The sequence below is a fragment of the Prunus persica genome, chromosome G7, assembly GCF_000346465.2.
Source record: "Prunus persica cultivar Lovell chromosome G7, Prunus_persica_NCBIv2, whole genome shotgun sequence".
In the NCBI taxonomy this organism is placed as follows: Eukaryota; Viridiplantae; Streptophyta; class Magnoliopsida; order Rosales; family Rosaceae; genus Prunus; species Prunus persica.
This window is the reverse complement of record NC_034015.1, coordinates 594,642-621,262: the sequence shown is the minus strand read 5'-3', so window position 1 is coordinate 621,262 and position 26,621 is coordinate 594,642. Positions and strand designations below refer to the sequence as shown.

The window sequence follows — 26,621 nt, the reverse complement described above, 5'->3', positions numbered from 1 at the left end:
CCTCAAGCCAAAATCACATGTTCTCATGGTATGGACATTCAATCCCCTTAGATTTTGAATTTCGGGCCAAAATCACATATTCTCATGGTATAGACATTTTTACAATTTTCTGTACATATTTCCGGGCTTTAAGCCCTTACATAATTGTCCATGTTTTGAGGAACTTCTGGCATCTCATTTAATTGCTCATCCATGAGTTTAAGGAACTGCAGGTTCCCTTTTTGAATAGTGATGGTTTACCCAAAATGGTTAATATTTATGTATACGTCACTATTCATATATCCGGTACTATTTATCAAGTCATGAATACGTATCTATTCATATGTACAGTACATTTGCCAGTACAGTTATCATCCATGTGTACGGCATTATGAACCAATTCGGTACTGTTACATCATTAAGGAACCCCAGGTCCTTATTTACATGTCAGGGATCAAGGACCCTCAAGTCCAATCACATGTTTACAAAAATAGTACCAGAGAGACTGCCAGCTTTCATATTAATATCATCATCAAGGATCTTCAAGTCCTGATGTAATTGTATGATGAGGATCAAGGAACTTCTGGTCCTGATCTGCATACTGTAAAAACTCATCATACAGCACATTTAATCCATAAAATAAATTACTGGTAAATAAATTACTGGTATGGACGATAAACCCGCACCATACTTTAAATAAATGTAAATGTGCGGTAAAATAAATTCATAAATTAAATTGCTTGCTGTATGGACGTTAATCCCGCACCATACCTTAAATAAAATTAAATGTGCGGTAAATTAAATTCATAAAGTAAACGTGCTTGTATGGGCACTAATTCTGCTCCATACATTTAAATAAAAGTAAAGGCGTGGACAATAAACCCGCACCACCCTTTTAAATAAATACTGTTGTATAGGTAATAAACCTACACCATACAGTAAATATAATATATTATATTACTTTAAGTAAAAGTAAATTTGCGGTAAAGTAAAGGCAATTATTGGTGGGTTCTCATCAACACCACGATCAAATAGTATAGCAGATAATATTATTATCGTTTGTGGAAGGCATCATGTTTGTCTCTCAAATCAAATGCTTTCCACCTGTAATCTGCACACCTGCACCAATTGATTTATTAAATACTGTAGAGAAATAATAAAGTAATAGAAAGCATAAAAAAAAAAAAATTTCTTTATTATTGTTTATTTTTCTTTCTTTCGGTGGGTCGGTGGGTTTTGCAGTGCTGAAGCATCTTTTTATTTTATTTTATTTTTCTTTTGCTTTCATCATTGCTGCTGATAATTGCTTTTGTTGAGCACTGAGAAGCAAGAGGTGGATTCTCTCATCAGATCTACCATCGACAAAGTCCTCGTCCTCCGCTTCGGCCGAGTTTCCGATTCCGTCTGCCTTCTCCACCATCAAATTATGAAAGGTACAGTGGTAGCTGAGGTACAGTGGTAGCTGAGGTAGCTGAGGACTTCATTCTTAGCTCCGGCCCGGTCCTCCACCATCACCTCCACCATCACCTGCTCATCTTCGCTTCCATAACATTGTCAATGGTGGCGATTCTAGGGCCGTGCTCTGCCGAAATGGCAAGGCGTTTCCTCTTTCGGTTGATCACAAGCCGGATCGTCCAGACGAGTTGAAGCGGATCGAGGAGGCGGGTGGCCGGGTCATATACTGGGATGGTCCACGGGTTCTTGGAGTTCTCGCCATGTCAAGAGCCATAGGTGACAATTATTTGAAGCCGTACGTGAGTTGCGAGCCAGAGGTGACGATCACGGATCGGACGGCGGAGGACGAGTGTTTGATATTAGTGAGCGATGGCCTGTGGGACGTGGTGTCGAACGACACGGCGTGTGGGGTGGCGAGAATGTGCCTGAGGGGGAAACGACTCGCGGCAGCGGAGGCGGAGACCGATGGGTCGTCGTCGTCGTCGTCGGACAGGGCGTGCTTCGACGCTTCGATGCTGCTGACGAAGCTGGCATTGGCCAGGCACAGCACTGACAACGTGAGCGTGGTGGTCGTCGCCAGGAAGAAGGAGTGCTTGCTCTGGAATTGAAGGCTAGGGAAATGAAATTGGGTTTCTGTTGATGTGCCTGCTTGGTTGAACAGATAGATATACTGAGTTTGTGTGTCGTTTAGATTAGATCTGTTTTATAATCTTCAACAGTGGCTAAAGGCTGAAGAGTGGAGGAGACAGAGAGACAGAGACCGAAGGGAGATAAAGATAAAAGGGCCGATCGGAATCTTTTTCTCTTTTTGGGTTCTGGGCTTTTTTTTTTTTTCTGTGGGATTTATTTTGAAGCAGTGGAGCAGCAGAGATGGATGGAAGGAGGGAGGGATGAGAGATCTGGGTTTCATCATAAAATTCAGCTGGTATTGTTTGAAAGCGATTCGTGCTGATAACGTGTTATAAAACTAGAGAGAAATTGGAGAGAAGGAATAGAAGAGAATGTTTTCTCTCATCTGTATATTCGCTAAGTAGAGGGGGAAGGGGATGCCATATTTATAGGCAAGTAGAAGTAGGCTCCACATTATAATTTACAACATATACCATAATTATTGTAATCCCATCATATATGGGTCACCCTTAATTCTAGCATAGCAGTAACTTATTTCCTAGGATAGCACTTTGTTGTAGCCATATGTACATATGTATCTATACATTGAATCAATTATCAAATAAACAATTCATTCTCCAATTTTATTACATTTTAGTCCTTGAATTCGCAAAATGACTAATGTAGTTCCTTAACTCTACTTTAGTTAGCAGTGATGGTCCGGCCATCACATCTGCTACTTTTTCGTCTACCAAATAGATATGGAGGACATTTTCGTCCCCAAAAAGATACGGAGGAAATGACAAAAAGGATATGGTTTTGCTTTATACAAGTGATAATCTACTTTAAACTCATTTAAATTATGGGAAGGGGAATTCGAATTCTAATGCAAAATGGAGAGCACATCTAATCTAGGCAAATTAACTAAGCACATATCTAATATTGTTTGTTGCTGTTAAAATAACATGAGAATATGCACAGTATGAGGCGACAAGAGGATCCGAACATCTGTTAACATAGCCCAGCAACAGTTGGCTTTGGGTGTGGAGGATCCAAACTATTAAAAGGGGCGGATCCATGGCACCACAAATTTGACACGAGTTTTGACACAATTTTATAGCCTTTAGATGCAAGCACTTTCAAGGGCTAAGATTATATCTGATTTTATTATTTATTTATTTTATTTCGATAACATAACAAATAAAATAAAATATTAAACTCACCACTTTTTAGGTAGCATAAATGTAGGCTAAAATCTCTCCATCTCCTCTAATCTCATTTATTCTCACGTTTTGAGTTTGAACTTTTTTTTTTTTTCAATTTTTTTCCTATATCTGGAAACAAAGTTTTGAGTTGATCTCCAAACACGCAAGGATCTATTCCAGATTTTTCCACTCCAACACTTCATGCAATTTTAGCTAAATATTCTGGAGATTGTTTGAAAATCTTAATTGTTAGATGCTAAACTGTTCGAGAATGAACTCGAACTTCTCATGGTAAAAGACATTAAGAAATCCACAAATGTAAGAGGAAAAAGAAATTTGAATAGAAAGTAATCCAATGATTTAGAGACTCAAAGCTCAAGAAAATAACAAAAGAACCAACATACAAGACTGCAAGATAAACCTTTCCAAATTTTGCTGCAAGATAGAGAGAAACAGTAGTTGAACCGAACCCCAAACGAATAAAAAAAAGGATCAGAAAAAAAAAATTCATATTAAGAGATTTAGATCATACCATTTATTTATTATATTGATTGAAATCTTGGGGGGGAGGGGGAGGGGGGGTGTGTTGAGGGGAGGGAGAGAGAAATTAATGGCTAACATGTGAAATATGGGAGGGAGAAGAGCTACTTCTTGTTTAGTGCTGGTAGTGATAGGGAAATTGTCAAAGGCAGAAAGAAGATTTGGAAGAAGAAAAAACAAAAATAAAGGCATGAAGAAGAAGATGACGTGAGAGAAATAAAACATAAATGAAGAGAGATAAAATATTATAGCAAGTTAATAAAAATTAATTTAAACAAATAATTATTCAAAGAAAAATAATTAATTTGTTTAATCTTAACCATTCATTGTAGTCTAATCTAATGGTTAAAAAATTGTGTCAAAACTTGTATCAAATTTGCGGTGCCACGGATCCGGCCCTATATATATATATATATATATTCATTTTTGTTTAATACTTAATTGAATGGATGGTTCTAGACTAGAACTACTAATTTTATATTTTCATATTTACCCACCAGAAGAAAAAAAAACCAATAGTTAATAGTTATATATTTGATAAGGCTAAATTGTAGCAATGACCCTCGATTATGACCCAACTTTACTTTTTGTCCCTCATATTGCAAAATTGTTATGGTTGTCCTTCAATTAGATCTCGCGTTGCACCATTAGTCATTTCTGTCAATTCTATTTGTTTTTCCTTCAAAATTGATTACATGTCAAGCACATGATAGATATTTTAGGGGTAACTAAGATTTTTATCAGCCACCACCTCCTTCTACCTAAACCCAACCGCACACCATCCTCTTCCCCACAAAGCTGCCCATCCATCTACCTCACCGACCTAGCAACCTAAACCATCCCAGATGGCTCAAAGCCTCCAGCACCTTTTGGTGATAAAATCCAAGTCTCCTCTGGTATGTCAACCACTTCTCCTCCAAATCATGATGGATTTTATCTGAACATAGTAAAATGCATCAGCATGGTTTTCTTTGCCTCCAACTAATGAGGTGTAGCTCAACTTTGAGTGACTCAAGAGCTCCTTATCCTCTCCAAAAGTCAACTTGATGTTAAAATCAACTTCCCCAATCATTAAACCCTCCTTCCCCACATGTTGGGCTGATTTTTTTAATGAGTTTATCTAATAAATATTTTATATAGAATTTCTCAATTTACCTTTAATTTTAACAAAAAATTTAACTTTGTTGACGAAAAAATTGATAATGCAACACGTGCAATTGAAGGACGGCCATAATAATTTTACGACACGAGGGACGAAAAGTAAAATTGGGTATTATTTGAGGATCATTGTTACAATTTAGCCATTTGATAACAACTATTAATATTTATTTCGTTAATTTTGTTTTGTTTTTGAGCGAACTCTCTGTTCTGGTCCGTCGTCATTGATTGAGATTTGAGATCGTTTCCTTGGCAATTGCCATTGAAGAGCAGAAACGTCGATCCCTTGAAATTGTATTTGTTGATTGTTTCTTGCTTTATCTTTCATTGGCATTTGTAATTGTAATTGATCCGATAGAGAAATGAGGGAGATAATAAGCGTACACATAGGACAAGCAGGGATCCAAGTTGGGAATGCCTGCTGGGAGCTCTACTGCCTTGAACATGGAATTCAACCTGATGGCATGATGCCGAGGTATATTATATATATTAATCATTGATTTGGTTTTTTTTGTTTTTATTTTTATTTCAGTTTTCGTAATTGTCGCTTTCAATTGGGGTGCTGTTTATAGAACTTCAATATATTCTTCTGAAAATGATTCTTTTATCTTTTCTAATTGTAATAGTTTTGGGTTTTTGGATTAAAATTCCCCTAGTGTTTGAGATATTGTTTGTACAATTGGGAATTGGGAATTGGCTTATATTTGGCCAATTAATTGAAACAATCCAGTATATCACAATTTGATTAACCCGAATTCACCATTGTTTCATTTATTTAGTTGTTTGTTTCCCCTTTTTTTATCGTGAAAAAGAAAATAAAGGAAACAAACATGGCTTGAATCGAAAGGTATTCATGAAAAAGGAAATGTGAAGAATCTTATAGTGTGATCAAGAAACTTATGCCCATTCATTTTACTTCTTGATCATTATTGTTATTGTAATTCCAATTCAGAGGATAAGACTCACTTTGTTAATCTCCGCGTTTTGTTAATCTTGAATGGAATCATGAAATATATATATATTTTTGGGAAAACAGTTGGAATCTATTAAGATTGAACTAGTAATGTGTTGTCTTGTTGAGACTTTTGCCACTAAATCTACTCTTTCAATATAAGTGTCAGTTTCGCAATTTCCTTTTTTCTTGCATAATTGATCAGGCTCTCATCTGTTGCTAATCTATCATAAGGTAATATCCAAAGATAAAAAATTAAGACACAATCTGGAATCATCTATTTATATCGATACCTTCCTACCCAATTTTCTAACCATTGATTGGTGAATGCCTGTTTATGAGTTTGCCTGTGACCCAAGGTGGTTTGTAAGTGGTCTGGGTATGCATGTTATTTTCCATTCTTCTGCTGATTTGTATGAGCTTGTTCACTCAAGATATCTTTCTTTAGTGGTTTCGTGTGTTATATATTCATAACTGGTATTTGGTGCAGTCTTCAGTAGTAATATTGTTCTGATCTCTCGAACAATGCATTTAATTTTGTTTTGTTTTATCTTTTTTTCTTTGATTTGTGATCTAGTTCTTGAGTAATTATTATAAAGTCATCTTTCAATTCCTTATTTGCAGGTGTACTTTAATATTTATGGATTTTAATGTTACAATTTATTTTCGTGATTGAGAAAAAACTCACCATGAGATTCATTGAATGGATCGTTTCTGGTCTTAAGAAGATTTATATGTGAATGCAGTGACACCTCTGTTGGTGCGGCACATGATGCTTTTAACACCTTCTTCAGCGAAACCGGTTCTGGCAATCATGTGCCTAGAGCTATATTTGTTGATTTGGAACCCACGGTTATTGATGAAGTCAGAACTGGGACTTATAGACAACTGTTTCATCCTGAACAACTTATTTCTGGCAAAGAAGATGCTGCTAACAATTTTGCCAGAGGACACTATACAGGTATATGAATTTCTATTGCACTGTCAAACTGGCATTTCCTTCTATTATTTTAGTTATAACTGGTTTTCTCTGTTGAATGCTGCAGTGGGGAGGGAAATTGTGGACCTATGCCTTGACAGGGTGAGAAAATTAGCTGATAATTGCACTGGTTTGCAAGGGTTTTTGGTCTTTAACGCTGTTGGTGGTGGCACTGGTTCTGGTTTGGGGTCACTACTTCTGGAACGATTGTCTGTCGATTATGGGAAGAAGTCAAAACTTGGTTTCACCATTTATCCTTCTCCTCAGGTACATACTTGAAAAACTTGCAGGTTATTATTTGGATGGAATCACGGAACTTTTACTGCTAAAACTAGTATTTATGAACACAACACAACTTGTCTTTTTCTTATAAATTTTGTAAGCAATATCAGTTTCAATGTTTTATTTTAACGAATTAGTTCTTCTAGCATGGGAATAAATCTTTACAAAAAGATAGGTCTTAAATTTTGTATGCAATATCAGTTTCAATGTTTATTATACTGCAGGTTTATTCTCATCCGTAGAGACAATATAAATGGTTGGTAGAAACTTAGGAAAGATGACTACTTTGAGAATCACAATTCTTATAAGCTTTTCATTCGGTTAATTTTCACATCTTCTCACTTTTTTCATCTGGTTCCACTTAATGGGTTTTCAGTTCTTAATATTACACTATGCATACCAAATCTGAAACTAGAGAGTTTATACTTCACCGTTATTCTCATCTGGAGAGACAACATAAGTGATGGGCAGAAACTTAGGAAAGATTACTTCTTAATACTGTTGAACTATGCATGTGTGGCTTTCTCCAACAATTAATCTCAAAATGTCCAGGTCTCCACTGCTGTCGTAGAACCTTACAATAGCGTGCTCTCCACGCATTCTCTCCTTGAACATACAGACGTGGCTGTGCTTCTGGACAATGAAGCCATTTATGATATCTGTAGGAGATCTTTAGACATTGAAAGACCAACATACACCAACTTGAATAGATTAATATCCCAAATAATCTCTTCTTTGACCACTTCTTTGAGGTTTGATGGTGCCATTAATGTGGACATTACGGAGTTTCAAACTAACCTTGTCCCATATCCTCGTATCCACTTTATGCTCTCATCTTATGCCCCTGTAATCTCCGCCGCAAAGGCTTACCATGAGCAACTGTCAGTTCCTGAGATCACAAGTGCTGTATTTGAGCCCTCAAGTATGATGGCCAAGTGTGATCCAAGGCATGGGAAGTACATGGCATGCTGCTTGATGTACCGTGGCGACGTTGTACCAAAGGATGTAAATGCTTCTGTAGCTACCATTAAGACAAAGCGAACAGTTCAATTTGTAGACTGGTGAGTAGAGTTTCCGTACATCTAGTTTCTTTAAAATATAAGCCTAAATAATACTTGCACCAAAATTGATGAATTGGGACTTGCTTTATTATTGGTTTTATAATTTCAGTTCTTGCAGTTCTGACACAGGCTCTTTTAAAAATTAAGCTTGCATGATAAACGTTTATTTGATGAATGAGTTCTCCATGTTGATACTTTCAGGTGCCCAACTGGTTTCAAATGCGGTATTAACTACGAGCCCCCTTCAGTGGTGCCAGGTGGTGATCTTGCCAAGGTGCAACGAGCAGTTTGCATGATAAGCAACAACACTGCCGTCGCTGAGGTGTTCTCCCGAATTGACCATAAATTCGACCTTATGTATTCCAAGCGGGCGTTTGTGCATTGGTATGTAGGTGAAGGAATGGAGGAAGGTGAATTCTCAGAAGCCCGTGAGGATCTTGCTGCTCTTGAAAAAGACTATGAGGAAGTTGGAGCAGAAGGTGCTGATGACGAGGGTGAAGGGGAAGGTTACTAAAACTTAATACTTTGGGATTCAGAAGCTCTGTCTCTTCCTTATTTTGTTTCTCTAGCTGCATGTTTTTATGTTCTTCATCTTTTGAATGACATGTACGTTGTGTTATGGAAAAATGCATGATAAGCAAAAGACTCGAAACAAGTTTTACCTTTATTGACATCCCTTATCCCTACTCCATCCACGATGTCCTTGCATAAGAGGAAGGTTTCTACACCGTCCTGGGACCAACCAATTATGTTCTCTAGCTTCTGGTTGTCCCTTGTTGTATGCTCATGGAAAACTACAACAGCGGATCAATCACAAATTTAATTAAGATGTGACTCAATGCACTCGGGACATCTCCGAAGAAACTTGCAAGGAGTGCCTTGGTGCAATGAGTGAACTTCTAGATCAAAGTCGTGGAAGGTGAGATTTTATTATGCGTTTATTTATGGTGAGTTTTTTATAAATTAAAAAAATCGGGAGATTTTATTCAAAGACGTAAATCAAGCTAGTACATAAACATCTAATGTGGCCAAATCACATCCCACATATGGGACCCTCCATAACGAGTAACGAAGCCCGCAACCTCATGTGCTGCTTTATTCCCTCTATGAGATGATGTAAACGAAAAGTTCACCGTCTCCAGTTGTTGAGCAAGCTTTCGAATGTCAAAGGACAATGCCCTCCAAGGTGACATCAAGTGCCATATCCCCGTTGATCATGCGAATAAGTTCCCAATTCCAGTTCCACTTTCCTGTACTGTCCACGATGGGAGTCCAGCAACCATATATGGTGAGAGTTAAACCATATATTATAGAACGACGATTTAGCTGCATTTATCCAACCAAGAAGTTTAGGAGTTCTCAAAGGCTTAATATCACAAAACGTCCATAAGCTTTACGAAAACTATTAGATTGCATCCTTAATGTTTTTTTTGTGTCATTCGTGGTTTTCAAGGTTAGTATGTATGATCACAAATAGTCCCTGTTGTTAGGTTCCGTCAAAAACTCCGTTAGTTTGCTGACGTGGAATATATATATATATATATATATATATATCACAAAACATCCCAGAGGTTCACGCACCTATCACAAATGGTCTATACGAAATTTTTTTATTTTTTCAATTAAAATTCATAAAATTTTGGCTTTCTTTTTTAAATTATTTAAAAATATATATTATATCTTAAATACACGTGACACTATATTATTGAAGATGTGGGGTATATGTCACATTAACAAACTAATGAAGTTTTTAACAAATAATTTAAAATTCATAAAATTTAAAAATGAGAAAACCATTTATAGAGGGATTTTAACCTTGAGGACCATTTATGAACCCTAAACCCTTGGTTTTTTTCATTTTTAAATTTTATGACTTTTAAATTATTTTTAAAAATTCCATTAGTTTGTTGATGTGGCATACATGTGGAGCCCACATCTTCAATAATATAGTGTCATGTGTATTTAAAATACAATATATTTTTTTAATAATTTAAAATTCATAAAATTTAAAAAAGAAAACTAAAATTTTATGAATTTTAAATTAAAAAATTAAAAAAATTTGCAAAGACCATTTGTGATAGGTGCGTGAACCTCAGAGATGTTTTGTGATATATATATATATATATATGCCACGTCAGCAAACTAACAGAGTTTTTTAAGGAACCTAACGGCAGGGACCATTTGTAATCACACATATTAACCTTGAGGATCACGAATGACCAAAAAAAAAAAAAACATTAAGGATGCAATCTGATAATTTCATAAACCTTAGGGACGTTTTATGATATGAAGCCAATATTCAAAACAAGTAACATCAGTAATGCTTTTTAATTGCATAATTACTTCACGTTTACAAATTAAAGATGCACAATTATTGGTTGCCTAGGAATCTAGAGGCCTAAATTAAACAAATTATTGGTTTATGCATGATGCTCTCTTTTTTTTGGGTCGAAAATGATATTTCATTAATGGGGGACAAACCCCCGGAAACAAGAACAAAGCACAGGGAAAGTCCCAACCAGTAGGCAGGACAATCAGAAACAACCAACTACATAAACAAAGTAAGTTGCAAAAAAGCAAATAAACAAAGACGTCACCCACACTAAGGCTACATCGTCCAACCTTGCAGATTGCAAGCAAGCAACTAAGAAAGGGGGGCAAGGGAGACCATCATTGTTGAGAACACGCACCAGCGAAGATGGTGGTTTGTTGACCCAGGTGACAGGGTTCATCCTGGCACTTGCCAGAGTCGCAGTGTGATCTGCTACCACATTAGCTGTTATTGGACACCAAGCCCAGCTAGTATCAACAAAATTTGGATGGCCAAGGTGCTCCTTAATCTTACAGAGGAAAGGATACAACTCTCACTGTCCTCTCGAAATGTTTCCTTGCACTCCACGAATCACTTCTCTACAATCCATCTCAAGCTGAACCTGACGAAATTGATGCTCAATAGCAAAGAAACACGCTTCTACAGCAGCTAACGCTTCCAACGCGTAATTTGCCGAACAAGGACACGCCTTAGCTGCAATAAAAGATCCAAGATAATTTCTAGCAATTAAACCAATGCCACCTTGTTGAGAATTTGCATACCAGGCTGCATCAATGTTTATTTTAATTTTCGGGGGAAAAGGGGGGCACCAAGTATGAATTCTTTGCTCTAGAGGGGCGGAAGGCCCTCTAGTTTCTACCATGTGAGCTTTTGCTCTCAAAAAATCAGAGATAGCATAAGAGGATGCAATCACAGTCGCCCTCGGAGATGGACCACAGCTTTCCATAACCGTCTTACAGCGCGACTTCCATATATTCCAGCAGGTGATGGCCAAAGATGATGCTCTCTATTCTTGCTTATTTTTCATTTGGAAAAGATTAACGTCAAACAACCAACAATTTCTTCACCATCACTACATAGAGCTAGTGCTCAATTACCTGCTAATGATCTGTCGCACACTTTTGTGTAGATAAAATATGTGTATTAATTTTGCTATATAATTTTTTTTTTTTTTCATTTTGTATTGTTTTGTTTCTACGTTGGGCCCTCATGGATGATTAATTCTGGTCGATTATAAAGAAATTGTCCAATTTTGTTAAGAGATTTGACGGACACCTTGTATGGAATTTTTCAACGAAGGTGCAATTTTTAAAAGCTAAGAGCTCAACCAAAAAAAAAAAAAAAAGAAGAAGAAGAAGAAGAAAGAAAGGAAGACAACTGAACATCATTATCATTTAAAAAATACTAATGTTATTCATAATTAATTAAAAAAATAACATTACAATTAACCTACAATTATTGCCGACGAGGTTTCATATCATGAAAACGTCGCATTATATTTTCATTACTAATACAAGAAAAAACATCTTTCTCAATGTAAACAACCAAGCTATCACTCAACCATTGATTCCCCATTTTGTTACGCAATGGTGTTTTCACAATATTCATAGCTGAAAAAGCTCTCTCAACCAAAGCAGTTGAACGAGTAAAACTGAAGCCAATGTAAGAAGTAAATACACATAGTTGTATATTCTACTCCTTCCTGTATTCATCAATATTTCTGCCAGATCAGTAATTCCGTTCAATGATGAAAACTCTGTGCTGCTTTGCATATCAACAATATAAAGTCCAAGTTGATCTTCAAGCTTCATGAAGTCTTGGTCATTAAATTTTTAAGGGAAAAATTTAGCAAAACGAAGTATTTTTTGTTTGTCAAAAGCTGCAAAATTATAAGCCGGACTCAAACATGCCATGCAAAGAAGCAATTTAGTATTTACCTTAGTGAAGCGATTATTCAATTCCACTAGTTGCTTATCAATGATAGTAAGAAATAGGTCCACGTGATAATAATGGTGGTTTGTGATTTTCTGAGCTTTACGTCCTTATCTCCCTTGTGGTACAAATAAATCATCCATGTTAGGAACGTCAATATCATTGTTGCCACAAAATATTGATACTTCAAGAAGCAAATCATCAAAATCATCATCCCTCACGGATTGTAGCTTTTGCTTACATCTTTGGACTAACATCATCGCATTCACAATATCTTGATATTTCTTTTGTAATGCCTTTGAAAAATCATTTGTGACTCCCAATATAAATCTCATCAAATATAGGTGAAACACAAAGTCAAAAGTTTGCATTTCTTTCAACAACCTATTTGCTTCACCTAAATTATCTTGGTTGACATCATCAACAATCCATTCAAGCACCTTCACCACGGGATGAAACATAGTATTAATACTAAGTAAAGTATCATAATGTGAGTTCCAACATGTATCAAAAGGATGTTTGAGAGTAGTTTCTTGAGTTAACCCTCACCCCCGTTTCAAGATCATCAATTTCAAGAGCTTTCATAATATCTTTTTGTTGTTGCTCTCTAAGTGCAGCACGACGCTTACACGATGCTCCAATAATATTAATGACACTACTAGCCGTTGTGAAGAAAGTAGCAATGTTTTCATTTTCCCTTGCCACGGCTACAAGAGCTAGTTGTAGTTGATGTGCAAAACAATGGACATAATATGCTTGAGGATATTCTCTCAAAATTTGTGTTTTAAGACCATTGAGCTCATCTCTCATATTACTACCGCCATCATACCCCTGTACTCGTAGCCTGGACATGCTAAAATTTGTTGAAGAAATCAACTGCTCAATTGCCTCTTTCAATTTCCTACTAGTCGTATCAGAGATATATTGGACACCCACAAACCTTTCAATTACTTGCCTTTTTTTATTCACATAACGTAACACCACCACCATTTGCTCTCTTATTGAAACATCACATGATTCATCTACTAATATAAAAAAGAATGCATCGTCCATATCACTAATAATTGCACCAATGGTTTCAGCGGCACAAGAATTGACAAGTTCTTTTTGAATGTTAGGAGCAATATGCTTGAGATTCCTTGGAGTGTTCTCAAACACAACGGCACGAACTTTCTCATCATGATTGGCAAGAAATTACAAAAGCTCCACATAATTACCCTTATTACTAGATGTTTCGCTTTCACCATGACCACAAAAAGGAAGACATTGTCGCAATAAATATCTAATCAAGTGTAGCAGTTAATAGAATGCGATAATTACTATGAGCTTGGTCTGTCTGCTTGATCACAATGGTTTCAACGTGTTGCTTCTGATTCATTAAATATGTACAATGCTGTGTAGCTTTATTGTGAAGACTTCCAACTTGTCCAACATGGTCCCTAAAATTCTCGGGTTCCTTCCTCTAATTTTTAAACCCTTTCTCAGTGAAGACATCGCTTCCAGCCTTTCCTTGTTTATCAAAGTCGCATTTAAAAAGATAACAATGAAGACAAAATGCAACATCTTACTCCAACCAAATAAATGGATCAAACCATTTCACAAGAAAACGTCGATTACTCTCCCCCATAAGTGTTTGAGGCATGTAATTTTGGCTTTTAGGCTGACAAGGACCCCTTTGCAGATAGGCTCTTCAGATTTGTTTTCGAAAATTGGGATTATAATAAGTCATTGGAGGTCTAAGTCCAGGGTTTGCAGGAAGATTAGCCAGTATTTCATCCAACTCTGTGACCTCCGATCGTTTTGGACTACTCGAATTAGCAGTTTGTCAAGACGACTTCTCTTACGTTGTTTCTTAGCATCCGAGCTAGCTGGTTTTTCTCCTCCTTGGTCATGTGGACTTCCGTGGTTTTCCCTTTGCTTTGACAGTTCGCCGCTCTATGACCATGCTTGTTGCAGTTAAAGCCCTTACCCTTGAACCTTTTGTTCTTCTTTGAGTTCCCTTGGCTAGAGCCTTCCCTTGAGTGCTTCCTCTTTTTCTTATTCTTTGGCCCATCCTCCACTACATGTGCTTTAGCCACCATGGAGTTACCACCAGATTTCTTTTCAAAACCACGGTTGTCTTCCTCAATCCTTAGCCTCACGATCAGATCTTCAACTCCTATCTCTTAGCTCTTATGCTTGAGATAATTCTTGAAATCTTTCCAAGATGGTGGCAATTTTTCAATGATTGCAGCCACTTGGAAAGTTTCATTCAAAACCATGTTTTCTGCTTCAATCTCATGCAAAATAACTTGAAGTCTTAGCCTTGGTTGATGACCGTTTTGGAGTCCACCATCTTGAAATCAAGAAATTGACCAACCATGAATTTCTTCATGCCAACATCTTCATTCTTGTATTTCTTGTCAAGTGACTCCCACAGGGCATTGGCAGTTTTGATTCGATTGTATACATTGTACAAAGTATTGTCCAATCTATTAAGGATATAGTTCTTGCAAAGGAAGTCCAAGTGATACCATGCGTTTGTAGCAGCCACCGCTTATGTAGTAGTACCAGTAGCAAGAGCATCTTCCTTCAAGAACTTGGCCAAATTGAGTGTGGTTAAATAAACCAGTATCTTTTGTTGCCACCTCTTCAAATTAGTTCCATTGAATTTCTCGGGTTTCTTTAAAAACCAATAAATATAGCAATTACCACCAAACAGTAAAAAATAAAAAAATCGTCTTAAGATTGTTCTGTAAATATAGCAATTATCCTTATATTTTTACCAACATAAGTATCGCCGCATGGCTAGACTATTTAATATATAAAAAAATTAAGAAAAAAGGACCTCCTAGTTGCATTAGTTTATACTTTATAGATATTAATTTGCTATTTCAACTCTACAAACTAGTAAAACTTAGTTGCATAATAAATGTTTAGTAATAATTAACAATTTTGGTAAGTTACAACTGAAAAGTTCAGTCACTAAATAATATTTAAATATTTAAATATATATTATTTTTATTCAATAATATGTGAAAATTATGTGTGTAATATGTGAATTTTGTGTGTATAACGGAAAATTTTGTTAAAAAAAAATACGTGTATTAAACATGAAAGTGGTAAATTATTTATATGGGTAATAACTCTGAAAAAGTAAAAATAAAAAGAGGACAATAGAGACTCGGGTAATGGCCTAATAGTAATGTATAATGCTCTAAACTACTTTTATCGATAAACGAAAATCGGGAAAAAAATTTAAAAGAAAAAAAGGATCCCAGTATATATATAAAGAGTATAGCGGATTGATTATACTCTTTTTTTTTAAAATAAAAAATCTAGAAAGAAAAAAAAATCAGAAAAACAGAGTATAGCCGACCGGCTATACTATTGAACCCCAAAAAAAAATTTAAAAAGCGTAAAGCCGCGCGGCTATACTATTTAAAAAAAGAAAAGGACCAAAGTGGTTGTCAAAATACGTACAGCCACACGGCTATAATATTTTTTTAAAAAAAAATATTTAAAAACCTGGTATGTTACAACTGAAAAGTTTGGTCACTATATAATATTTTAATATTTTAATATATATTATTTTTATTCAATAATATGTGAAAATTATGTGTATAATACGTAAATCTTGTGTGTATTATTGAAAAAACATGATATAACTTAATATCCAGTGCACCGATCTAAATAGAAAACATAACATAATTTCCCCATCCAAACCCCCACAGTGATAACTAATCAAAATCAATATATATAAAAATTGAAAAACAAACCCAAATTTCAAAGAGAGAGATGGAGAGATTGGTGGGTGTTGACGCACGGTTTTACCTCACTTGGGTGGGCCTCTAATGGGCTACCACGTCGGCAGGCCCAAAGAAAGAAACATGTTGTTCTCCTACAAAAGGGACTCTCTCCTCTTGCTGAAGGGGGACCCCAAAAAGAAAGACAAGGAGCAAAGAGAAGAGAGTGCTCTCGGCAACTCTCTCTCCAATCCTCCAGACCTCTCTCCTCTCCCATTTGTAAAGGCTCTCAAGCCTATCCCAATGTAATCTCTACACATATAAACAAATACAACAACCAATGGATGTAGCCCAAGTTCATGGGTGAACCACTCAATCCCTTCATTTTACTCGTATGATTGTGATTATACGGTGTTTGTGCAAATAATCTCACGGGAGAATATTCGCTTCTAGATCCTTCAACCTTCGATCTTCCTAAATAGACCACACCCGGGGGGTGTTGGCCAAAGGCCCTCCGATGCCTAAGTTAGTTCGAGTGTTTGTAGGAAAACAATAGCTAAGCAAAGGGTACGGAGTTTTATGTATGGTGTAAACCGGGTGGCCGGAGCCGTGTGTGGTGGCCGGAGCCGTGGGAAGAAAATATGGAGAGTGGAGAGGGAGAGAGAGCTCCGAGTATTTTTCTCGGGTATCAGGAGTAGGTTTAGATGTACCTTGAATGATGAATGAGGTCGTCTATTTATAGGAGCCTCGGGGCTAGGGTTTCGTAGGAATCGAGTTGGGCCTGATAATATCTGAATTAAATAGATATTATCTCTTAAGAAGATAATATCTGATTTAAATGATATTATCTTCTCTTTATTAGGATAATATCTTAATTAATGATATTATCTCTTTAAACAAAGATAATATCATATTAATTAAGATATTTATCCCAATTAATTAATTAGCCAGATAAACTGATTTAATTAATTAATTAAAGAGATAATCTTCTTTTTCACGTGGCGTGCCCTGATTGGAGACGAAAATATATGCTCCCACAAATGCCCCCAGCTTCTGCATGGCACTTGTGTGGCATGTAGGAGATGAAATTATTTTTTTCGGGCTCTCCAACTGTGTCTGGGCTTCCTTATTTGAATTGGGCTCCTGCATGGAGGAGGCTTTTTACTCGGGCTGTCCAGCTGTAACTGGGCTGGAGGTGCGCGATCTGCTGCTGGAGCAGGTGGCAGTTTAGGTCATCTTTTTTGTGGATGATCCAAATTGCTTCAATTCCTTCTTATTTTTGTGCCACGAACTAGGATCAGTATGAGTCAAGGCGATCATGTGCGGAGCACGAACGTGCTGAAAGTCAGCGGCAGATAGGAAGAGGAGGTTGGCGATGATCCGCTCGTTCCTCTCACCTACTGCGATGGTAAGTTGCATCCCTCTGATCTGCTACTGTTGCCATGGAACTCTTTGCTGTGTCTGACTAACTTTTGTCTTATGCTTGCAGATGATGCCATCCGAAAGAAGCTCGTTCTCGACCCGGACATGACGAAGGTTCGACAAGCTTTGAGCATCCCCGCCAAGTTTCGTGAATGGCGCTGGCTGCTGAGCGAACATCGGAAGGAAGTCGGTGGCCTGCCCCTGCTGAAGATATTGAAAGGTGGAAGTCGCACTGCTTGGAGCTAAGTGACTTGCCAGTTGAGCGGGATGAGTCATCGACTGAGTCCCCTGAGGGTGGGAAAGCGTGTAGTAGCTCTGCTCGAGATGAAGCTGCAGTTTCACGATCAGTGGGTATGTCTCCACAGCGAAGGCAGCCGAGATCTTCTCTTGCCACGAACAAGTCTTCTACAAAGGAGGTCTTGCCTGCTCAGAAGGCCCATATGGGAGTTGCTCCTGCCTCGTTTGCCGGGATCAAACGCCTCGTCAGCGCGAACAACAAGAAGGCCAACGACATGCAGAAGGTTCGGGAAATTCTGCTCAACTCTTTTCCCGTACTGCCTAAGACCCATGATCTGCCATGCAAGGAAGCAAGGTTTGGGTCGTCCGTGCCGATCTGGGAACCAAGCTGAGATGACTGTACCTCTGTCTAGCAACCACGACTCATCTGCGGGGCCACGAACAGTCAAGCGCAGGGCTGACTCAATGTTGCAAGTTGCAGCCAAAAGAGCTAAAGAGTCGTCTGCTAGAGCGAAGAGTCCTCCAATTGCACGAACTGCCGGTCCGGGAACTGGTGATAGCTCTGCTGGGGGCGAGCCAGTGTCTGATCTGCTGAAAACAGGCTTTCTGTCAAGTCCATCTGCTTGCGCTAAGCTAGTTGATCACGTGTATCGAGCTGGTGACCTTTGTGCTTTCTCGAGCCTTCCCTTGGATAAGCAAGAAGAAACTGCCATGTATCACCTTCAAAAGGGAATGGTTTTTGTTGTTGGGGCCATGCGGAACTCGCGTAATATTGCCCCCTTTTCTGCCCTGCTCGACGAACTGGTGAAGAAGAATTCCGACCTGACTGACAAGCTCTCGAACGAGCGGATTCGCCATGATGCGAGGATTTCCGAGATGAAGGAGAGTATGTCCGTGCTCAAGAGTTCAGTTGGCCAAAAGGATGGTGAACTCAAGTCTCTTATGGCTACACTGCTCGAACGCAAGGAACCCTTCTTCTGCCTCGAACGTAAGCATGCCACTTTGGCCCAGGATCATGACAAACTGCTGGTCAAGTTTGATACCCATGTGGAAGCCACGGAGGCATCCAAGCACGAGATGGCTGCTAATGCGTACAAGCTGGGATACCTGGATTGCCAGAATGGTGCTTCTCCTTGCTGCCCTCTCGAAGATGATGACGGTGAGCAGTCTGGTCTTGACCTGCCCCCCGCTCAGAGTGGGCAGGTAGATGCTATGGATGCAGAAACAGTTGAAGAGCAGATAGCAGATGAAGCTGCAATTGAGGAAGACAAACGCCAAGGTGGGTCAACTGATGAGGCTAAAGCGGATGCGAAGGAGCAAGCAGCCGAGGCGGTTGAGCAGGTTGTGCTGGCTGGGCAGAATGAGGCTGTTGCCAGTGCAGTTGAGGATGTGACCGGCTAAGGGTCACCTGCTGAAGTTCCCTAGTAGTTGTAGTTCATTTTTGCTATTTTTGAACTTTGTTATTTTCTTTCAATAAGCGGTCTTTGTTTGACCATCTTACTTCTTGTTGAACTTGGCTGATTGGCCGCTTTGCTATGGAATTTTCAGTTGTCTTTCGAACTTCAATTCTCATTGTATCTTGTAAGTGTGTGTCCGGAGACATAGCACTTGGAAGACATAGCGCTTGAAAAAGACTCCATTGAGTTTGTGCTCCAGAGAGCAGCTTGTCTGCAATGGAGGTAAGGCTTGTCGCCTGTGTGCGCATGTCGGGGACATAACGCTTGAAAAAGACTTCATTGAGTTTGTGCTCCGGGGAGCAGCTTGTCTGCAATGGAGGTAAGGCTTGTCGCCTGTGTGCGTATGTCAGGGACATAGCGCTTGAAAAAAACTCCATTGAGTTTGTGCTCCAGGGAGCAGCTTGTCTGCAATGGAGGTAAGGCTTGTCGCCTGTGTGCGTATGTCAGGGACATAGCGCTTGAAAAAGACCCCATTGAGTTTGTGCTCCGGGGAGCAGCTTATCTGCAATGGAGGTAAGGCTTGTCGCCTGTGTGCACATGTCAGGGACATAGCGCTTGAAAAAGACCCCATCGAGTTTGTGCTCCGGGGAGCAGCTTGTCTGCAATGGAGGTAAGGCTTGTCGCCTATGTGCGTATGTCAGGGACATAGCGCTTGAAAAAGACTCCATCGAGTTTGTGCTCCGGGGAGCAGCTTGTCTGCAATGGAGGTAAGGCTTGTTGCTATACTTCGCAAGGAATGCAGTGATCTGCCTGCCCACGAACTGTGTACCATTGTCGGTAACTATCGATTGTGGGCAACCGAATCTGCAAATGATGTTCTTCCAGATGAATCGTTCAACGTCAGCTTCCTTGGTAGAAGATAAAGCCTCGGCCTCGATCCATTTGGTGAAGTAATCAGTGGCAACGATCATCATCTCCTTATTGGCAGGTGCTGTCGGCATAGGTCCCCCCAAGTCAATGGCCCACTGCATGAACGGCCATGGACTGTTCTGCGGATGGTATTCCTCAGCTGGCAAGCCAGGGATCGGCTTGTATCGTTGGCATCGATCACATCTTCGAGCATACTTCGTAGAGTCTTTGCGCATGGTAGGCCAGAAATAGCCGATGCTAAGAGCCTTCTGAGCAAGCGACTTGCCTCCAGCGTGATTTCCACACTCGCCGTCGTGTATTTTGCAGAGAACCTCGAGCGTTTGTGGGTACTTGATGCAAGTGAGATGAGGCCCGTAGTATGATCTGCGGATAAGCGTGTCGCCTTTCATGTAATATCTTGCAGCCTTCTGCTTGATTTTCCTGGCCTTGGACTTGTCATCGGGCAAGTTTTCATTCACTAGGTAGTCAATGATGGGTTCTTGCCAGCTAGGATCCTCGTCGATCTGCATTAGGTCCGGTTGTTCTGCCTCTTCTACGCTAGGCTGGTCAAGGTGCTCGACTGGGATGGAGCGTCTGAACTGGGTATCCAGTGCTGATCCTAAGCTTGCCAGTGCATCTGCGTGCGCGTTCTCTGCACGGGGCACCTGCTGGATGGTGAAGGTGGGAAACACCTTCAACAGCTCTTGGACTTTGTCAAGGTACAAGATCATCCTTGGGTGTTTTGCCATGTACTCTCCTGAGGCTTGACTTGTAATTAGCTGGGAATCCGAGTAGATGGCCAGCTTCTTGATTGATAGCTCCTTTGCCAAGCGCAAGCCAGCGAGCAATGCCTCGTACTCTGCCTCGTTATTTGAAGCCGGGAAACCAAGTGTGATAGCTTGCTCTAACAGGGTTCCATCAGGGGTGACAATGACGACGCCTGCTCCAGCTCCTTTCTGGTTTGACGCTCCATCTACGCGTAGCTGCCACATGTCTCTGGGTTGGTCAGGTTCCACGGAGGTCTTGTTTGCTCTCGAACTTTCCTTCTTTTGCTGACCAGCTTCTCTTCTTCGGCTGATGGTGTGAACTCTGCAACAAAGTCTGCTAAGGCTTGGGCTTTTATCGCAGTCTTTGGCCGGTAGAGGAGGTCGTATTGGCTTAGCTCTATCGCCCACTTCATGAGCCGCTGAGAAGCATCAGGGCTATGGAGGATTGATCTCAAAGGAAAGTCAGTCATTACGATGGCTCGGTGAGCTTGGTAATAAGGTCGCAGCTTTCTCGCAGAAACGACAAGGGCCAAAATGAGCTTCTCCAATTTTGGGTAGCGAGTCTCTGCATCGAGGAGAGCTTTTGACGTATAGAATATCGGATGTTGGGCCCTAAGTTCTTCTCGGATGAGAGCTGAGCTGACGGCCGAGTTGGACACTGCCAGGTACACGAACAAGTCTTCACCAGGAACTGGTTTCGAGAGCAGGGGAGGTGAAGTAAGGTAGGTCTTTAGACTCTGGAAAGCTACTTCGCACTCCTCGTCCCACTTGTCTTTTTGCCCCTTCTTCAAAGCTTTGAAGAATGGCCTGCACTTGTCGGTAGACTTCGAGAGGAATCGGTTGAGGGCTGCTGCTCTGCCCGTCAGACTTTGTATTTCCTTCACTGTGGAAGGTGACTTCATCTCGAGAATAGCTTTAATTTGGCGTGGATGTGCCTCTATACCTCGTTGTGTGACTAAGTACCCCAAGAATCGGCCGGATGATACGCCGAACGTGCATTTACTTGGATTCAGCTTCATGCGGTATTGGCGGAGCAGGCTGAATGCCTCGGCGAGGTTTTTGAGGTGGTCTCCACGCTTGGGGGCTTTGACCAGCATATCATCCACGTAGACTTCCATGGTTCTACCGATCTGCTCCTTGAAAATCTTATTCACGAGCCTTTGATAGGTTGCTCCAGCGTTCTTCAACCCAAAGGGCATGACCTTGTAACAGTAGGTCCCTCTCTCGATGATGAAAGAGGTCTTCGCCTTGTCATCGTCGTACATCATAATTTGATTATAGCCAGAGTAGGCATCCATGAAGCTGAGCAGCTGGTTTTCGGAAGTCGAATCCACGAGCTAGTCGATCCTCAGCAATGGGAAGTTGTCTTTAGGGCATGCTTTGTTGAGGTCGGTGTAATCGACGCACACTCTCCATTTGCCCTTTTCTTGTTTTGCCACTAGAACAACGTTGGCCAGCCATTCTGAGTAGGAGACCTCTTCAATAAATCAAGCGGTTAGAAGCTTGTCGATCTCGGCTTCAATGATCGCGACTCGCTCGGGAGCGAAGTTGCGTCTCTTCTGCACCACGGGCTTGCTGGCTGGGTTGACATGGAGGCGGTGGCAGATGATATTTGGGTCGATGCCGGGAATGTCAGACGGTGACCATGCGAACATGTCTTTGTTGTTTTGGAGGAAGGTGGTAAGCTCCACCTTCTCGTCTGGGCTTAGGCGCGAGCCGATCCGCGCTTTCTTGTCTGGCTGGTCAGGATCGAGGGGTACTAACTCAACGTCTTCCTCAGGCTTCCAACCTTCTTCAAGGGAGCCTTCCGGGCGGATTCCCTCCTCTCGATCCTTCTTGTTTGGATTCTGGCGCGAGCCGATCTGCGCTTCTTTGCCTGGCTGGCCAAGACCAGGGGGTACTAACTCAACGTCATCCTCAGACTTCCAACCCTTTTCAAGGGAGTCTTCCGGTCGGATTCCCTCGCCTTGATCCTGGCTCATTAATTGCTATTGTGGGGTAACAGCTCCCTTCTCGTTCGAGCTGGCTTGTCTGCTGGGAGCGCTTCGTGCCTCGTTGGCAGCTTGCATTACTGGTGTGAACTGCAACTGCTTGCTCTTCTTGAGTCCGTGAGCTGTGCATCTTCTTGCCATGGCTTGGTCACTATTGATCTGCCCGATTCCGCCTCCAGGGATGGGGTAGCGAATCTTCTGGTGTAGAGCAGATGTGATGGCCTCGATCTTGCTGATCCACGGTCGGCCCAAGATTCCGTTGTACGGGGAGATCTCGTCGATGACCATGAAGGTTTGCGAGCAGACTACTGGGGGTGAGTGGATGTCAAGGTCGATCAGTCCAACAGTGATTGATGTGGCCCCATTGAAGCCAGTGAGCGACCTGGCTAGTTTGCTAATCTTGGGCTCCAATCCCATCTGTTGGATGACAGATAGTTGCAGGATGTTGGCTGCGCTGCCCTCATCCACATGAACTCGCTCGATCACAGCTTGTTCAATTTGAATGCAGATGACTAGGGCGTCATTATGAGGCAGGTCAAGCCCGATCAAGTCTTTCTTCTGGAAACCAATGATGGGTGCATCCACGATAACTGGTACTCCTGTTGTGACTTGGGAGACATAAGTCGCATGCGCGATCTTCCTCTTGCGCTCCTTGGTGGTCAGCCCGGACTCCTGAGAGTCAGCTAGAATGGTGTTGATTCGAATGACCTTTTGGGGAGGTTCCTTGGCAGCCGCATCACGATCCTCGATCTGTTGGATGGCCTTCTTTGCGACGAATTCTGTGCAATGACCTTCTCTGACCAGCTCTTTAAGATGCCTTTTCCAAGCATTGCAATTGTTGGTGTAATGACCGTGCTCTCCGTGGAATGCGCAGTATTTACTGGTGTCCCTCTTAGAGGGGTCTCCTTTCATGGGTGGCGGTCTCCTCACCCACTGCTTGTCCTTTACTTGAGCCAGGATCTGATGAATTGGGATAGTGAACTCAGTGAAGGTCCCAATTTTTGAGCTTCCCTCTCGGGGCCGCGATCTGCGCTTATCTCGGGCTTTTTGCTCGAACTGGTTGCTCTTTTGGCTTGCCTGCTTCGTCGGGTGATCAACTTGCTTGTTGGCTTTCTTTGCAGCGATTCGATCATCGTCCCAAAGTGCGTAGCGTTCTGCCGTCGCGAACACTTCTGCCAAGGTTTGACTTAGTGTTATGGCCAGTTCCCGGTATAGCTCGTGCTCGGTTGGCAAGCCATTCTTGAAAGCTGAGGATGCAACTTGGTCATTGCATCCTATGATGTTAGCCTTTTCAGCCTTAAACCGTCTCAGGTAGTCTCGTAGAGACTCGTCTGGCTTCTTGCGCAGGTTGAACAGATGGTCTGCATGCTTTCTGACCGTCTTGTAGGAGGTGTACTCCTTTGTGAAGATGAAGGCCAACTCCTTGAAGTTTCCTATCGACGCGGACGGTAGAGTGTGGAACCAGTCTTGAGCTGCTCCTCGCAGGGTCATCGCGAACACTTTGCACATCAGGGCATCGTCTGCCTTGTACAGGATCATGGTGCTCTTGAAGTGCCTCAAATGGCTCTCAGGGTCAGAGTCCCCCTTGAATGGAGTGATGGATGGCGCTATGAACCGCTTTGGTGGAGGAGCTCGTTCCACTTTGTCGGTAAAGGGCGAGCAGTCAACTCGATCAATTTCCTTATGCAGGGCCTCCTCCGCGCTTCCTTTAAGTTGAAGAGCTTGGAGTCGGTCATTTACTAGCTTCTCGACGTCCTCTGCTCGCAGGACTGGAGTCTCGGGCCGGCGTCTTCGGTGCCTCGAGCGCGACCGGCTAACTTTTTCCTCGGTTCCCAAGGGTCGATCTCCTTGGGTGTTCTGCCCGTGGGGCAGATTAGGAGATTGAGCTTGTGAGGATTCCTCTACATCTTGTCGCCGCGTGTTGGTCCTCGAGCAGGTTGGTGGGTGTCAATCATCATCCTCTGCCTGCAAGGAGGGTCGCTCAGGTCGACGTCTTTGGTGTCTCGGACGTGACTGGCTAACTCCTTCCTCGGTTCCCAAGGGTCGATCCCCTTGGGTGCCCTACCCGTGGGGCAGATTAGGAGATTGAGCTTGGAAGGATCCCTCTACAGCTTGCTGTCGCGTGTTGGCCCTCGAGCGGGTTGGTGGGCGTCGGTCGTTGCGCTCGTCATGCGACTGCTCACGAACTCGAGCTCCTTGTGGGCCCAAGCGGGCGTGGACATTAGTCTGTGGGCCTAAGCGGGCGTGGACATTAGTCTATGGGCCTAGCCTCTCGAGCACATTGGTCCTTGGTTCTAGCCCCGAAAGGCTCAGAGTACGGCTCGCGGCTGTCTGCGTCTCATCTACTCGATCTCGATCTCTCCTCTGTCGATTTGCCCTTGTCTGACCAGCTTGGGACCTCTCGAACTGCTCGCCGACATGCTGGTGTGCCCTCATCTCCTCGTCACGGGGTCCAAGGTTAGGGCCTTGATTCAAGTTGATCTGCCTGAGCAGCTGGCCAATCAGGTTGTTCTGATCATCGACCTTCTGTGTGAGTTGATCAACCCGTGAGTTAAGGTCCACCTGACTGCGCGGGTCAAGTAGAGCGTTGTGCATCGGGCCTAACGGCATATGGGCTAGGGCTCCATTAGACGCGTACACAGGTGCATATGTCGAGTGTGATCGTAGAGGAGGGAGAGAATGGATCTGCTCCAAGACTGGGATGACGTCGGAGTAGCCATGGGGCTGAGCAGCAAATCCGGTAGTTGAGTGGTGTGGCTGCTGCTGTGCTACGACTGCAGGACAGCGGGGCAGAGTAGCTCCTGTAATCGGCACCGGCAACTGCAAGGCTGTGGAGGTCCCGGGGTCATGTGGCGGCTGTTCTGCCCTTCCTGCAGCTGAATGCGGCTGCAAAGCACTGGAGGACGACTGCAGGGCGTTGGCAGCCACGATTCCGTGCGGTTGCATTGAGGTTTCCACCACGAAACCATAAGATGGGCCCGTCGTGGTGGCGTTACTCTTCGTACGCCTTGTATCAACCATGGTTGTCCGAAAAAATGTGTGAAAGATGGATTTAGAGCACGCTTTGAATATATCTCGTGCTCTCAATGAAAGCACCAAATGTTTGTGCAAATAATCTCACGGGAGAATATTCGCTTCTAGATCCTTCAACCTTCGATCTTCCTTCTCTCTCTTCCTCGATTCCTGTAAAAAAGACTGGAATAAATAGACCACACCCGGGGGGTGTTGGCCAAAGGCCCTCCGATGCCTAAGTTAGTTCGAGTGTTTGTAGGAAAACAATCGCTAAGCAAAGGGTACGGAGTTTTATGTATGGTGTAAACCGGGTGGCCGGAGCCGTGTGTGGTGGCCGGAGCCGTGGGGAGAAAATATGGAGAGTGGAGAGGGAGAGAGAGCTTCGAGTATTTTTCTCGGGTATCAGGAGTAGGTTTAGATGTACTTTGAATGATGAATGAGGTCGTCTATTTATAGGAGCCTCGGGGCTAGGGTTTCGTAGGAATCGAGTTGGGCCTGATAATATCTGAATTAAATAGATATTATATCTTAAGAAGATAATATCTGATTTAAATGATATTATCTTCTCTTTATTAGGATAATATCTTAATTAATGATATTATCTCTTTAAATAAAGATAATATCATATTAATTAAGATATTTATCCCAATTAATTAATTAGCCAGATAAACTGATTT

The 26,621-nt window shown here is 41.6% G+C and overlaps 4 protein-coding genes across 5 annotated transcripts; 2 read left to right on the top strand and 2 right to left on the bottom strand.

Annotated features, from left to right (window-relative positions):
* LOC18769746 (probable protein phosphatase 2C 24) lies at nt 1,406-2,719 on the top strand. The gene is made up of 2 exons (XM_020568236.1): nt 1,406-1,420; nt 1,470-2,719. The coding sequence occupies exons 1-2, from the start codon at nt 1,406-1,408 to the stop codon at nt 2,040-2,042; spliced, it is 588 nt and encodes a 195-aa protein (XP_020423825.1). The 3' UTR covers nt 2,043-2,719.
* On the top strand, nt 5,048-8,893 carry LOC18770552 (tubulin alpha-3 chain). 2 transcript variants are annotated; one of them, XM_020568486.1, is made up of 6 exons: nt 5,048-5,421; nt 6,645-6,859; nt 6,945-7,144; nt 7,712-8,220; nt 8,422-8,544; nt 8,627-8,893. In XM_020568486.1, exons 1-6 carry the CDS (start codon nt 5,309-5,311, stop codon nt 8,739-8,741), a joined length of 1,275 nt encoding a protein of 424 aa, XP_020424075.1. In that variant the 5' UTR covers nt 5,048-5,308; the 3' UTR covers nt 8,742-8,893. The 2 variants fall into 2 exon arrangements, with proteins under 2 accessions (XP_020424075.1, XP_007204346.1); XM_007204284.2 differs by having other exon boundaries at nt 8,422-8,893.
* Nucleotides 12,595-14,565, bottom strand: LOC109950201 (zinc finger MYM-type protein 1-like). Its single transcript, XM_020568235.1, has 3 exons — nt 14,329-14,565; nt 13,034-13,657; nt 12,595-12,924 (listed from the first exon to the last, which is right to left on the bottom strand). Exons 1-3 carry the CDS (start codon nt 14,563-14,565, stop codon nt 12,595-12,597), a joined length of 1,191 nt encoding a protein of 396 aa, XP_020423824.1.
* LOC109950200 lies at nt 22,930-25,953 on the bottom strand. The gene is made up of 2 exons (XM_020568234.1): nt 25,213-25,953; nt 22,930-24,789 (listed from the first exon to the last, which is right to left on the bottom strand). Exons 1-2 carry the CDS (start codon nt 25,951-25,953, stop codon nt 22,930-22,932), a joined length of 2,601 nt encoding a protein of 866 aa, XP_020423823.1.